Raw genomic sequence first — 16282 nt, forward strand, 5'->3', positions numbered from 1 at the left:
CCAAAATCAACTCCTTCAAGCTTGATTGAAATTTGCAGCTGCCCACATGGACAAACCAAATCCCTTCTGGAGAAATTTTTTTAGGTCAGACGAGGCAAAGATTGAGTTATTTAGCAATAAAAACAAGAGGTATATTTGGAAGAGTTATTCTTGGTGAGGCTTTCAAACTTAAAAATACTCTGCCAGCTGTCTTGCATGGTGGTGGTAGCATCATGTTGTGGGGCTGTTTGCTGCCAGTGGTACTGGTACATTGCACAAACAGGATGGAATCATGAAGAAGTAAGACTTCCTCCAAATTCCAATTTCATTGCAGGTGTAAACTTTGCATGTGATAAATAAAGGGCTTGATTGATTGATTGATTGATTGATTGATTGATTGATTGATTGATTGATTGATTGATTGATTGATTGAAACTTATAAAAATACATGCCTAAGATGAGTGTCTGTGAACTTTTGACCCCAACTTTAAATATAGTTGGTCTATAGAATCAAAATAAAGTATGTGCAGTATGTACATCTGTATGTTTTTTGTTTTGTTTTCCTATTGTGATGTATGTGTTTATTTTGGATTTATGTTTTGATTGCTTTTACTTCTGGAGTGCAAGTCCTTAATAAAATCCCGACTGACAACTGTTTCTCTATAATTCTCTATAATGAAGAACCATCTGTATAAATTATAGGGCTGTCTGCACCCTCATCTTTGTAATTTTCTCTGAAAGAATTTAATATATGATGTTAATATTTTAAAGGCTTGTTCATGCAAGATACAGATACAGAGTGTGAAGAGTATAAACTGTAAAGTACCTTAAATTTGTATTTTGATTGATCATACTTTATTCATCCCGAGGGAAATTGGGTTAAGGCTGCCAGCCGTGCCAGCGCCGTCTTACCCTACCGACCATACATACATTACACAAACATCACATGGGGAAGACAGGTCAGAGGGGTATAACATGGAAAAAGCACAATATGAGGAAAGATAAGGAGAAAAAAAATAACTCCCCCCCAGACTGAGCTCCAACAGGGAGATCAGTTTTTTTTGACACTTTTTATTTGTTTAGGAACATTTTTATGCAACAAGATAAAAGAAAAAAGAAAAAACAGAAACAGTATGAGGTCATGGGAAGATAACATACACCTGTACATACATCTGCACATCCACACATACATACGTCAACAAGTCTGCATTACTAATTCTATGCATCAAAGGGTGCTGCCACAAGCTGTAAAGTCCAGCCATTTTCTCCACCGTCTCCTTCCCAAATCTCCCTGCAGTTGCAGAGTGAAAGTCATACATTCAGGGAGATCAGTTTGAGAACAGAAAAAAAAAAAAACCTCTGCACATTTAACCTACTTCCTAGGTGTTTCTCTTCCAATATGAAACACTTTAAATATAAAACTGAATAATAACCAATAAAAAATGTCTTTAAGATATGAAAGTAGACTTCACTGCAGAATGTGGCGAGCCTGCCGCTGGGGGCGCTGTTGTAAATGGTGGAGGTTTGCTCCTGAATGTAAGGTAAAAGGTCAATCAGTGTAACGTGTCATCAGGCTGTCGACATACCGGTGTCACTCGATCGACTTGCCGGTTGTTACTCCACTACATCTCGGTACCGCTAATCTTAACGTTATCTCAGAAAATGGCCAAAAAGCGGAGAGAAACCAGAGACACGGACGGCTTGTCCGTGGCACAGGAAGAGGTGAAGGCTAATGCCAGTAACTCCAAAGTCCTGAAAGGTAGGCTCATGGCGGTAGCTAATTGTTAAACGTTAACGAAAAAGAAGAGGAAAGCAAATAGAGACAGATGAAGCAATATGACCACTCGACTGCGTCCTTTTAACTTTGAGACCGTTACGTATTGCGAAGCAGCCTGAACCAGCTAGCTAAAGTTAGCCCTGCTTGATTTCGATGCTGTACTTTGTATCGCCAAACCTTATAAACAACACATCACAAAGTTGGCCAAAAATCCACCTCAGCCTCATTTAAGGTGTAATAACTTAAATGTTTAGTCAGCATACCTACATTAACCTAATAGTTTAAATTACTAAATCTTTTATCAGCGAAAAGATAAACTGCTGGTTAACAAAGACGGTTGGGGAAGTATTCATCTCCTCCAACGGTAAAGTAAGGATATGACAAAAAGTACTCCATAAGATTAATCATAAAAGCTCTTATTTCCAGAAAAATGTGCAGAATGTAATTCTAAAGTTATTTCAGTTTCAATGTTTTTTGAGGGGGGTTAAAGTAATATTTAACCATTTTGTGTAAATGAAGTTTAATTAACTGTGCATTGTTAATTAAACTTCATTCGAGCTGCATTTCAAAAGCTCATGTCAAAAAGCTATTATATTAAGTGTAATGTATAGATTTGCATGAACTGTAAATGAAAAAGTAAAGTGCAAATGTACTCCAGCAATGTCAAAAGTAGCTAAGGTTACAGGGTGTATGTGAACCTTATTACATATTCACAGGTATTGTACTTACCTTGTACACATGGCGTGTGGATTACATATGAGTGTTTCCCTTTAGTCAAGGACTCGCATGAGTTCAGAGCTGAAGTGTTTTTTTTTCTTATGAACTTTGTTCCTTCTTGTCTAAATGATCAGCAAAACAAACAAACATAAAAACGTATAGAGATGCATTTTGAGTTTATCATATCTTTTGGTTGATTCGGTTTGCCTGGATCCATAAAGTGGACGTAGCCATGCTGACTTAACACATTGCTTTGTAGAGTAAAACCCTTGAGTTTGGCATTTGTCTATGGGCTTTTTGGAACTGGAAGTGACCATATTAGACAAGAAGATAAAACTGGGGAGTGCCAAGTGGAAAATAATGAAGGAATAAGGAACCACCCACACTCTGTCAGAAAGGGCTAATGAGTTGCTGGAAAATCAGCTGACTTTGGAGCCTGGTGTCCTGCTGGCCAGGTCCATCTTTTTTTTTTTTTTTTTTTTTTTTTTTTTAATAAAATGTATGCCTCAAATAGACTCAGTCTTAATTTCCACCAGACAAGGCATCAGAAGTGCATAGCTATGTCCTGCTGTTAAAGAGGAAAAGTGGCACACAGCTATGAGGTTTATTTGCATAAGTGCTGGGAAGTGATATCCACACTCATTCTAAAGCTATGTGTGGACTGATGAAGTGTCTTTGTCTCAGATCACCTCTGAATGTGCTGCAAGTGATTACATCTGTCCAACTTGATTGGATCAGACAAGATGCATCTCAATGGCAGGAGTGACCAGATGGCAATACTGCTTTCTGACGTCATGCTCAGTTGTGTTTTTATGTCACACAAACTTTGAGAATGTATTTAACCGCACCTTTTTAAGCATAATCTTTATTAGTGCCAAGTATTTGATTGAAGCTGATGGTAAAGTCAGCTTCAATCAAAAACTTACAAATTTTAAATATTAATTGAACAATTAAAAACCATAACATTCATATTTTACTCCCAGGTGTCAGCTTATCATCAGTGTCATAAGCTATCATCAAATATGTATGTGACACCAGACTCAGTATGTGTTGGCAGACCATCATAGTGTGCTGCAGTGTAGTAGTGTGGTTTTAAATGAGCAAACGGCAAAAAAAAAGCACTTCCTCTCTGCATATATTAAGATCTCACAGTTAGATATTGCAGTTCTCTCTTTCTATAATGTTTATGCTGAAAGCATCATTAAAGAGACAGTCTCAGCCATAGCCACAAGTGTCTCTCTCTCCCGAGAGAGAGAGATTCGGTTCCCCGTAGTGGCTTAAATGAGTGATGCTAATTATACAAAAGCTTACTTGTAGGATGTTTATCTGATTATAGTTTACTCTATGTTAACCGGGTGTTTGACTTACTTTCTCTCTCCACAGAGATTCAGCATAGCGCAGGGGGCTCAGCACGCATGTCTCTGTTGATTCTGGTGTCCATCTTCACCTGCTCTGCCTCAGTCATGTACCTTGTTTACAGGAACTTCCCAGAGCTTTCTGAGTAAGTTGCCCTGGTGTGGTTGTTTCAGCATGAAGTACAGTTTACCCAAAACACTTCTCAGATCTGAAGGAGTGGATTTTACTAGACATTGCTTTTCTGTTTAATAGATTAATTTCTGCTGTTTCACAGGTAGGGTGTATATAACTTTATTTCCATTCAGTGGCACACAGGCTTGAAAACTGAATGGTGATGAGTCATGGTTAAAAGACAAACAAACAAACAATAAACATCTTGCTGAGTACAACACAGCTTGAGCTGTAGGTCGTCTTGTGTTGAAGGCAAAGCTGTCATTATCTTGATGACTGTTTTCTCCCCAGCTAATGATGAGTTACACTTTCTGTTAGTAGTTCTGTTCGGTACCTATTCATAAAATACTCTGTATAAAAAAACTGACAGAAATTGCTTTATAACTAGTTGGGATTGTCTCTATAATATTTTGTGGTCTTTTCCTTACTGAGTGCCCTCAGGACTGTTGTAGAGTGGAGCTATACAAATGCTGTGCAATTAAATTGAATTTGGGGCAAAGGAGACAAACCACATAATGTTTGGATCTTTATTCAATGAAGTTAGGATTTCAGCTTAAAGGTTAATGAAAACAAATGCATTTAAAAATGTCTTTTGAGACCATTGGCTGCTTCAAAAGCATAATCTCCCTCAGTGTTTAGCTGCGACATTGGAGATTGTTTTAAATTCTTTGGGGAGGCTTTACTCTTTGTTTAGAAATGTAAATAAAAGAAAAATAGAGGGGCATAGCAGAGTGGAGATACAGTAAATGGCCTCAGGGGTTGCTTTGAACTCAAGCCTCCGCTATTTTTAAGTGCAGGTGAGCTTGACTGTGTTTGGAATGCCTTGCTAGTAAAATAGTTAATCAAGTGAAGAGTTAACCAAGACAGCCAGGCACCAGTGCACTCCTGATATACTTAGTTATTAGGAGCTCTGTACTGGTGGATTTTGGCAGTTTTTGTTAGGTAAATGAAGAAAAGGCTAAAAATGAGAGTAATTCTGACATAGTGTTCAAGTCCAGAACTGCTGAGATATGATTTAGAAGCAGTAAGAGAATATGTCAGCATGAAATTGGCAATGGAAAACTGGACAGATCCAGTCATTAAGCGAATGGGTTAAATGCAGAGAGGAATTTCCCCACGGGGATCAGTAAAGTATAAATTATTATTAACTGCTGGTAGACATGGTTCATTAGAAGAGTTGGACCCATAATAGTAAAACATGCATGTAGAGTTTTTCTCTGTACTTGTACAGCTTCAATTTTGAACATACCTGCTAAGAAACACACTATTCTCACTGGTAGTGCTAATTCACAAACCAATTACATAATCATTTGCTGATTTTTATATATTAAAAACGACTGGAAAGGGTTTTAAGTAAATTGTGACTGACACAAGATTTATTTTATTTTTTTCCAGTGATGAAATGGAGAAAATCAAGATCCCCAAAGACATGGATGATGCTAAAGCTTTGGGAACAGTATTGTCTAAATACAAAGACACCTACTACACCCAGGTGTTGGTGGCCTACTTTGCAACATATGTTTTGTATCCTTGGAGAAAACATCACCCTTTATGTAAAATATGTACTTTACTACTTACTCTGAACTACTTTGCTGAGGTTCAGGCTAAGTAAAGCTGTCTGGTTTGCATTGATAGTTTGCACTAGCTATTCAGTTAACTTTGTGTTAACTGAAGTTATTATTTTATTGTCTTTTTCTGGCTACAGCTTCATTAGTTTCTTGTGACTGAATCTTTCAGCTGGCATTCCTGACAAAGTATGACCATGTATGACCTTTCAGAACTGTCAGTGGTATCTCCCACGTGTAAAACTTATGACTCAGATTTTTTCTAATAATTCTTTCAGAGTGTCAGCTCTAAGTCTGCTGTAAAAGTCAAGCAAGCAGAACTTTGTATCCAATATTGGATGTCTCTGAGGATAAATCTAGTGTGTGCACACAATCTCATTTTAACTGCTCAACCTACAGACAAAGTATTACCATCATTGTAGTGGGTTTTTCTTTTAGGGCTTAAGTGGGAAGAGGAATCTTGTGTGGAGCTCATTTTTAAAGAAATACACCTTAACACTTTTACCAGCCTCCAGACTTTTGCAATCCCTGGATCGATCTTCCTCAGCATACTGTCTGGATATCTTTATCCGTTCCCTCTGGCTCTTTTCTTGGTGTGCTTGGTGAGTAAGAACAGTATGAAATTTGTAAGAAAAAAACATTGAGTTTATTTATGTAAGGATGTCAAGCCACAGCCTTTTGTTAAATAGATGGATGATTACATCTCTTAAAGTTTTTCATACAGTGGAATTATAATTTACAGATATGGTTACATCTTTAATGACTTTAAAGAAGGGGGAAAAAAGTGATTGATTAAATGTTCCTTAGCAAGCTGCACCACAACCAGATGCTTTTGGCAACCATCATCATCAACCTCCTGCATAAGTCTGGCTGAATGTTTGACCACTTTTCTTTGCAAAATTTTCCATCTTACCACATTTAAATTAGTTGATTTTTAAGCACAATCCAAACATTTTCAAAAGGGTTGAGGTCAGAGCTTTGGAAATGCTCTTCCAGAAGTTGATCTTTATCTGTTATAAAACCAGTTTTGGTGTGTTTGGGATCATTGTCCTGTTGGAACACACAACTGTGTCAAAGTTTCAACTTTGTAGCTGTTGATTAGACACCTCAGCTTCACTACTGGAACTTCAACATTATGCACTCCACACTGTATATAAATGCCACTTGTTTTGCACATATTCAATTCTGTATATTTTATATAATTTATTATTATTATTTTATTTTATTTTTTTTTTACTATTTAATTTGTAAAAATGTGTGTATACACACACACACACACACACACACACACGTAGGAAAATATTTAGTATACACATCCAGAAATGCATACACTATTATATATTGTACATATATTTATTAGTTTCAGGTTGGCCATTCTTGTATTTTGCTCGTTTGTGTTGTTGTGTTTGCACATCTCTGTTGCTTGTGGGGCTCGCACACAAGAATTTCACTCGCATGTGCTGTGCCAGTGTGCCTGCACATGTGATGTGACAATAAAAGTGATTTGATTTGATTTGATTTGATTAGAAGAGAATTTGAAGAATTTGGAAGTAGTCTTTATTTTTTCCAATGTACCAATACCAGTGCAGCAAAACAGCCCCAGAGCCTGATACTAAGGCTATAGCTGATATCGTGTTCTTAGCCTCACCTTTACTCCCTCCAAATATAACTCTTATCGTTGTGACCAAATAGCTTAATCTTAATTTCATACGATTGTAATACTTTTCTCCAAAAGCTCTTTGGCTCGTCCATGTGGGCAGCTGCAAATTTCAGTTGAGGTTTTCAGCAGTTTGCAATTCACGAGCCTTGGTTTGGTTGTTCCTGAACATCCTAGCCAATATCCTCTCAAGGCCTTCTTCCAGACCTTGGTAAAGTGGTGACTTGTCTGATTAACTTGTACAACTGGAATCTACAGTTGTTTAGAACTGGCTCCAAGAGACAATCCCAACTTTTGTAAATCCAAAGCTCACCTTCTTAGAACTTTACTGAGTTCTTTTGATTTTTTTTTTCCCACCATTGCCATGATGTTTTGTCAGTGCTTTGGTCTGACCAAACAATCCTTTTTATGCTGGCAAAGATCCAGTTAATCATGATCACTACTTAGTCTTTGTCACATTCAAAGACACTATAGAACCTTCAGCACCACTTTTTAGCTTTAGCTTGTATGTATATTTTCAACCCTGTATGGATTAGAAGAAACTCTAAAATAAATTAAAACTCGTGGACACAATTTTTGTTTTTAAAGTCATTAAAGATGTATGCTGTACAATAATTTCACTCTGTGGCCTAAAATGATCATGAAATTCATGCCCATGATGAATTTATGCAACACTTCCAACCACAACTGTAAATGTAGAGCAGACAGCAGTGTAATCACGTGGCTTTTTGTATATTTTTGAAGGGAAATTCCACATTTAAACATGCAAGGATAGAATGAAAATGTCACGTTTAACATTGTCACCAGTTTAACCTCAGTACCTGCATGAACAGCATACAGCTGCGTGTGACTATGTTGCATCATAGTCTCCTGTGACCACTTGGCTGGTTGTTGTTTTTTTTTCTTGTGGACTTTTTTTTTCCCTGTAAATACGCGATGCATTCACACTAGTGGTTTAGCCTTGTTCACACTAAACCATGATGTTTTTGCTGTTACAGCCAAGAAGGGCTTTGGTTAGTGTGAAAACCCAGAGACCTTTTCTTTGAAACTACATGCAGCTTTTCTTAACACCTCACCTCTGCTGCTAGCATTATGAAAGCGATGGAATATGGAAATTGTGTTGCATTATAGTTAATAATCATATTTAGAGATACATATTTAATTTGTGAAGGACTCTAAATGTTTTATGAGTCAGGTACAAGAAGAGTCATTTCTGCTTCTAGCTTTGAGATATTTTTTTTTCTGTATTATCTTCCTCAGTCACTCATCATTTTCTGTCTGTTGGCAGTGCTCTGGCTTGGGTGCTTCGTTCTGTTATATGCTGTCATATCTGGTGGGCAGACCAGTGGTCTACAGATATCTCACAGAGCGAGCACAGAAATGGTCTCAGCAGGTAGGAGCTTTGACAGGAAAGAACCTTTTTTTTGTTTGTTTTATTTTGGGTTTTTTTTGTTCTTTTCATATATTTATGCATTTTCTTTGTGCTTTGCTTTAGTTGTACTGGTTTTGAGTTGCATTTAAAGACCCACAAATATATTGCCAAATAACAACAACAACAACAACAACAACAACAACAACATTTACCTCAAGATGCTTTATACTATAATGTAAAGACCCTACAATCATATAGAGGAAGCCCCAACAATCAAACGACCCCCTTTAAGCATGCACCTGGCAACCATGGGAAGGAAAAACTCCCTTTTAACAGGAAGAGACCTCAGGAAGAATCACGCTCAGGGAGGGGTGGACATTTTTCACAATCGGTTTGAGGGGAGGGGAGGAAGACAGTACAAACGACCTGCTGTGGAAGAGGACCAGACATTAATAATAACTAATGATCAAAGTGCTTTGTAAGCTTGTAATGAGTGAAGAAGTACTTTATGGAAATCTCCCAGCAACCTAGGCCTATTGCAGGGTAACTAAGGGTTATGTGCTTTAGCAAAAAGGAAAGTTTTAAGCCTAATCTTAAAAATAAAGAATTCAAACTGGTAGCTGTTTCCGCAGAAGAGGGGTGTGAAAACTAAAGACTGCCTCCTACTTTTAAATACCCTACGAACCACAAGGAAGCATGCAGTGTGAGAGTGAAGTGCTCTATTGGAGTGATATGGTACTATGAGGCCTTTAAGATAAGATTGGACTGAATTAGTCAAGACTTTGTATGAGAAGAGATGGGTTTTAAATTTGATTTCTCTCTCTCTCTATCGTGCTATACATGTTTTAATGATTGCTTAATGAGATGAGCTTTAATATCCCCAGTATTACCCCGTATTCCACAGCACAGCAGTCTTCCAACATGATTTTAATAAAAGCTGATCATTTATTTATTGTTTGTAATTTCAGAAATATTCTGCTCATGATTTTTCTTATATTTTATTTTTAATGGCAGGTTGATAAACATAGAAATCATTTAATCAATTACATCATCTTCTTGAGGATAACCCCCTTTCTACCCAACTGGTTCATCAACATCACCTCACCTGTCATCAATGTGCCTTTGGGGGTTTTCTTCATCGGTACCTTTCTTGGTAAGACTGTTTTTCTCTCTACTGCTGGATCCATTTCGGTAATGTTTTCCACCAATGACTAACCTTCATTCCACACTGATCAACAGGAGTGGCTCCACCATCCTTTGTAGCAATCAACGCAGGTACAACACTGTACAAACTCACCACGGCAGGCGAAGCCGTGTCCTGGAACTCCCTGGCTGTGCTCGGTGTACTAGCCGTGCTCTCGATTTTACCCGTCTGCTTCCAGAAGAAGCTGCAGCAGAAACTAGAGTAGAGCCCGTCACCTCACCTCAGCAACTCATCTGCTGGCTGATCCCAACATCTCCCTTACCTCGCCTCAGGAACATGCAGCGGTCACTGAAGCTGCTCCGCATCCATCTCGTAGGCGGTGGAGGAATTGCCAAGCACTCATCAACCACAAAAATGCATGCAGTGGTGGGTTGTTCCTGATGTAAAGTACAAACAGTCCACTGCTTGCACAAGTTGTTTTTGGTTTCTGTGACTCATGGTATAAATATTAGAAACTGTTTTTTTGTTGTTTTTATTTAATGCACTGCTTGTTATATAATTGTATGATCTTCTTCAGACAATAAAAGGTGCCACTTGCAGGATGCTTTCCTAAAGTGCAGGTCACAGTTGTTCCACATGGCCTTATTTCATGGGGAATAACGTGCCTGTGTTGTCTTTTTAGGAACTCTGTCATCAAACAGTGTAATCAGCATCTTGTTCAGATTATTCTGGACATTTTATTTCTAAATACTCAACAAACAGGCACTTGGACAACAGCCGAAGAGTTGCTACATCCTGTTAGTAGCACCTTTAACACCCACTCCCGTTTTAATATTTATTTCTCCTGCATTTGTCTACTTAATAGAATCTGATTAGCACTATAGCAATAATTTTCACACTACTTCTCAAAGGGGATTTTAGTCTTTTCAAAGTGCATTTTGACACAGGGTCCATGCTCTGGCGACTATATGCAGAGTTTGGGCATACATTAATATGTAGAGAAAAGGAAACGCGTAAGCACTGATCTTTGTAAGTTTGTGTTTTGTTGACATGTGAGTAATTCAGTGATCTTCCTAAAAGTGTGCCTGCTGCTTCTGCCAGACAACTTCCCTTTTTCTTTCAGCCATGTTTCCATATTATAAATCTACTTTGCTACTGAACGCTTGAAAGTATTTAAAGTACAGACTAGGCCAATGTAATATTTTTTTTCACAGGACATCCAAACTGCAGAGTGTCAAACTCAGGATCTCTAGCTGGTATTTTTATTTAAACAGTAAATGTAGATCTTGCTGGTGTACTGAACAATTCTTGAAAGTCAACACAGTTGTCTTGGTTTGTAAATTTTAAAAGTCAAAGGCTGAGATTGCTTTGTTGTTGTTGTTTTTTTGTTTTTTTTTTTAATGTACTGTGATCATCTGCATTCATCTCCACCCTACAATATCTAACTAGTGATTTTAATATGATGGATGATCGACCATTGAGCTCAATAAGACTGCCAACAGACTGTGCAGTGTCTGAGCCTTGCCTTGCTTTTACTGCTTCCTTTTCTTCACCTTGGGAAATGTGCTGTGTTGCCTGATTTATGTTGCTAGATTGTGTTCTTTAAAGTGTTTTGAATGGCTGTTTGTCCTGTTATTAAAAAAAAAAAAAAAGCTTATAGATTATATTTCCCTCTAGATTTGTTGCCTGTGTACCAAGGTAACTCATTGCTCCTGCTGCTAAAAACCTTCTGGACAGTTAACAGACGGAGTGAATGTACATGTAGGTAACAAATCTTAACCTAGATCTCTTAAAAATGCATATTTAGAGTTGTGCATCAGGAGATTTCATGTTTTTGCTTATGTCTTAATGGACAGTGTATCTACTGTACTACTGTATGAATATTAAACTCTCAAACCCAGATTTTAAAAGACTGCATAAACATTAATTGATGTAAAAGGAGGAGACAGCGCTACAGTAGTTAAATGGTTTTTTTTGGTTACTGTTTTTGAAACATCTGCAATGGATAAAGAACCTTCGTTAAGTAAAGTAGCAAAATGCTGTGAAATGATTCCTGTTGCAGCTATGAGTAACCTCTTATTCCCCTGTAATGCTAAATATGCCAACAAATGATAGTTGGTAACTTTTTCTAAAATATTTAAACCTTACACCTAATTTCAACTTAACCTACTATACCAACTGGTTAATTCCCCCCCCCCCCCCCCCCCCCCCCATCGTCTTACCCAATCAGTGATAATGTGTGATACTTCTTCTGTATCCCTCTGCAACATTTCAAAAAGCAGTATTATACTGTGCAGTGATGTATTGCAGTGTGAAGTGTTTACAGATTTCACATTTCTGTTCTGTTTTTTTAAATATGTATTTATTGAGTCATTAAACTCTTTACACAATGTGAGTTCTGAACATAGTCTGTACAGTGCACATATTTAATAATACTGAAATATACAACAAAGAACGCAGTCGTTAGTTATTTAGTGCCACCAGGTGGTGACATTGTAACACAACTGTAAAGCAGCACGGCCTGTTTGGTTAAAATAACCCATTAAGTGTAATCTAGTTTTGCATGTGTAGCAACGGTAATGTTTTTAAAATATAACAGATGGAAACGTTTAGCTTTGATTTAGCAATTAACAAAAACGTGACATAAGTGTCATAACACTTAGAGGAATGACAACGCAGTGGTGTTCTTTATTAAATCAACTTACATTTTGTTTAGTTACTTGTATCAGCATCCACTGTTGCAGTACAGTTCATTGAAATGTTACTCTACAAATATTTTCGCACCCTAACATATTCACACAATACTCACACGGACTTCTTTCACTAATGTACTCAACAAATTAAAATCATAGAATATTAGAAGACCACACTTTGATGCTTCCATGAAAAAGTACAGCTAATCCATTGCTTTTTACGATGCACGAGTACACTTTGGCTCTTGAGCAGTACACCTAAAATCTCTGGTAGATGAAAGCTCAGAAACCACAACCTTGGCGTAGCACATTTATGCAGCTGGTTTAGATGATGATACATAACTTTAATTCTTTCAGTTTTTCTGGGAGGCAATGCCAGATATCTTTCCTTGCCCAAGGGCACTACCTTTGAGCGTCTCTGGGTTCATAAATAAATTATTAAATGAATAAATTGCTCTAAATGAATACCGTAACTGAATTTCAATTGTGTCAATTGGAAATATTATTAATATTAAATTATGACAGAATTTTTAGACTTAAACCATCGCTCGTTCATGATTATATGTCTAGGTATGAATTTTATCCATGCGCCAAGGTGATGATTTAGTATCAATTTTGATCACTGTAAATAACTTAAGTGTGGCTAACTGGAAATCTTATTATTCTTAAAAAAATACTACTAGAGTTATAGTCAAAGGAGCTTGCAAAGAAAAGCGTCTGGACTTCTTTAAGTTGCTTGAAGACGTTTCACCTCTCATCCGAGAAGCTTCTTCAGTTCTAAGGTCAAATGGTGGAGAGTCCCAGATATAAACCTAGTGGGAGTAACCCCCCACAGAGGGACAAAAGGACCCCCTGATGAGCCTCTAATCGCACGAGCCAAGGTGTGAAACTGGGTGTGGGTCCCAATCAGCCAGAGTTTCGGGTGTGTTCATTGTGAAACCTGGCCCCACCTTATCATGCGAATTCCTGAGGTCAGATGGCCCAGGATGTGAGTGGGCGTTAAGGCGTCTGGGAAGGGATCTCAAAACTGGATTATAGATGGCAGAGAGTTGGTGTCGTAAACCCCCGCCTCTGTTCAAAGATGGTCGCTCACAGTGGACATAGATGGCTTCTTTCACTCCTCTTACAAACCATCTGTCCTCTCTGTCCAAAATGTGAACATTGGCATCCTCGAAAGAGTGTCCTTTATCCTTAAGATGCAGATGGACTGCTGAGTCTTGTCCTGTGGAGGTGGCTCTTCTGTGTTGTGCCATGCACTTGTGAAGTGGCTGTTTGGTCTCTCCAATGTAGAGGTCTGAGCATTCCTCGCTGCACTGTACAGCATACACCACATTGTTAAGTTTGTGTTTTGGCGTTTTGTCTTTCGGGTGAACCAGTTTTTGTCTGAGCGTGTTGCTGGGTCTGAAATACACTGGGATGTCATGCTTGGAGAAAACTCTCCTGAGTTTCTCTGATACACCGGCTACATAGGGGATGACAATGTTGTTGCGTCTGTCCTTCTTATCCTCCCTCGCTGGTGTCTAGTCTTCTTTTCTGTGCCTCTTTGCTGACTTTAAGAACGCCCATTTAGGATAGCCGCACGTTTTGAGTGCTTCCTTTAACTTAACAATGTGGTGTATGCTGTACAGTGCAGCGAGGAATGCTCAGACCTCTACATTGGAGAGACCAAACAGCCACTTCACAAGCGCATGGCACAACACAGAAGAGCCACCTCCACAGGACAAGACTCAGCAGTCCATCTGCATCTTAAGGATAAAGGACACTCTTTCGAGGATGCCAATGTTCACATTTTGGACAGAGAGGACAGATGGTTTGTAAGAGGAGTGAAAGAAGCCATGTATGTCCACTGTGAGCGACCATCTTTGAACAGAGGCGGGGGTTTACGACACCAACTCTCTGCCATCTATAATCCAGTTTTGAGATCCCTTCCCAGACGCCTTAACGCCCACTCACATCCTGGGCCATCTGACCTCAGGAATTCGCATGATAAGGTGGGGCCAGGTTTCACAATGAACTCACCCGAAACTCTGGCTGATTGGGACCCACACCCAGTTTCACACCTTGGCTCAGACGATTAGAGGATCATCAGGGGGTCCTTTTGTCCCTCTGTGGGGGGTTACTCCCACTAGGTTTATATCTGGGACTCTCCACCATTTGACCTTAGAACTGAAGAAGCTTCTCGGATGAGAGGTGAAACGTCTTCAAGCAACTTAAAGAAGTCCAGACACTTTTCTTTGCAAGCTCCTTTGACTACGATGACCTGGATGACTGAGAACCTTCACAGACATACTAGAGTTATAGTTGTTTCGTACTATAGTCTTCCTCATAATCAATATGATTAGCATATATAAAATATGCTGTTATATTTTTTTCTCATATAAAATTTTAAATTTATATATATGTATTTATTTATTCTTGACTTTTATTCTGAAGGCCGATTTCCCCCTGTATAAAGGTTTACTGTGAAGGCGCTCGAAAGGATTTCCCTTGCTGCGAGCTGATCAGGTTAGCTCAGTGTCGGTAGTGATTTTCAAGCTTCGCAGCAGCGTATCGTCGGTAATGGCACGGAGAAATCACTTCTCCGAGTTCCTTTAATATGCTCCCTGTTTTAGGGATAAGGGTACCACCGGACCAGTCTCAAAATGACCACCGGCTTCAGCTCCGGTTCCTGCCGGTTCGCAGATTATTTTGTGATCTGCGGACTCGACACCGAAAGCGGGCTGGAACCCGACGAACTGTCCGGTAAGCACATTAGCCATCTGGGTAAATGTCGGGCTGATGCTGGGGCAAAAAAAAAAAAATAAGAAGAAGAAGAAGAGAGGAATGAACGGGTATCATAACAAAGAGTCGGCGTTGATAATGAGACTGTAATGTTTTTTTTGTGCATGTCATCTATGAATTCGGTTAATGTATGTTTTCAGGGTAAATACAGAGCGAACCTAACGCCAGGCCTAGCTCATCTTCTCCCAGCCTGTTTGTTTGTAATGCTCGATGAGGAGCGAAGGGGATTGCTGGCTGGTTATGCCTCGTTTAAAGCGCTGACATGCATTTAAATTCAAAGGCTGTCGATAGAGTCCTTGCTGCATTTCACACTCCGGGTGTATTCGTGTGAATTGATGCTGACGCTACGCAGTGTACACATTTTACATAAGGAAACGCTTTGCCTACAGTGAAATTAGGGTTGGTGTTGTTGTAACACTGATGCCAGTGTAATCTAATTGCATGTGACGAGGCTGTCCTACTGTCTCGTGGCTTTCACTAGAGGAGACCAGGTACTCAGGTAACGACACAAAAGGTTACCGGTCAGATCCCACCTCTGACATTCTCATCATCTACCAGAGACCCTCGCTGAACATGTAACCATCCTCTTCCTCCTCTTGTAGCACACCCAGCCCTTTACAGACTATTACATAAATAGCTTAAAGATCTAATAAGAGGACAGCATGTACTTACACACCTTGATACTGCTTTGCTTAGAGACTGAGGTCCTTTTTTTGTCATGAGTTTACCTGCATGAGGATGGCTTGTGGATGAAATTGAGCTTTTTGTGAATATATGTGCATGTGAAACTGTGGATGAAGAGTTCCTCGAAAGCCAGGGCTCTGATACAATCTGTGGACGATGACAGCATGGCCACAGTGCTTTTTGTTTTTTTTAAATTCTGAGATCTCCATCATTTTTCTCTCTCTTGCGGTAATATTGTCAGGGGTTTCCAGAGCACCTGCCTCTACTGAAGGGAAAGCCCCTGAATGCTGAAAGAAAAATGCCAGTCCAGTCAGCTCACATGATGTCTTTTAACACGATATTTACATTCTTGAGCTGTAATGTCACCTAGCTGTAAGCTGAATGAG

The 16282-nt window shown here is 38.9% G+C and overlaps 2 protein-coding genes across 5 annotated transcripts in view; both read left to right on the forward strand.

The window, feature by feature from the left end:
- Positions 1 to 1461: 1461 nt before the first annotated feature.
- On the forward strand, positions 1462 to 12133 carry tmem41b (transmembrane protein 41B). Its single transcript, XM_085454353.1, has 7 exons — positions 1462 to 1738; positions 3857 to 3974; positions 5396 to 5524; positions 6074 to 6167; positions 8511 to 8615; positions 9609 to 9747; positions 9834 to 12133. The coding sequence occupies exons 1-7, from the start codon at positions 1642 to 1644 to the stop codon at positions 10001 to 10003; spliced, it is 852 nt and encodes a 283-aa protein (XP_085310479.1). The 5' UTR covers positions 1462 to 1641; the 3' UTR covers positions 10004 to 12133.
- Positions 12134 to 14906: 2773 nt separating this feature from the next.
- dennd5a (DENN/MADD domain containing 5A) overlaps positions 14907 to 16282 on the forward strand; it is a 34038-nt gene continuing 32662 nt past the window's right edge. For 3 of the 4 annotated variants that reach the window (XM_085454385.1, XM_085454377.1, XM_085454395.1), the window contains exon 1: positions 14908 to 15173. In XM_085454385.1, the coding sequence (XP_085310511.1) occupies positions 15074 to 15173 (100 nt within the window). In that variant the 5' untranslated portion in view covers positions 14908 to 15073. Of the gene's footprint in view, positions 15174 to 16282 lie in introns of all 4 variants that reach the window. The other variant, XM_085454367.1, reaches the window with a different exon arrangement.

Source organism: Copadichromis virginalis, linkage group LG1, assembly GCF_057382275.1.
Source record: "Copadichromis virginalis isolate Kocher_CV1m ecotype Utaka linkage group LG1, C_Virginalis_male_GT1.1, whole genome shotgun sequence".
In the NCBI taxonomy this organism is placed as follows: Eukaryota; Metazoa; Chordata; class Actinopteri; order Cichliformes; family Cichlidae; genus Copadichromis; species Copadichromis virginalis.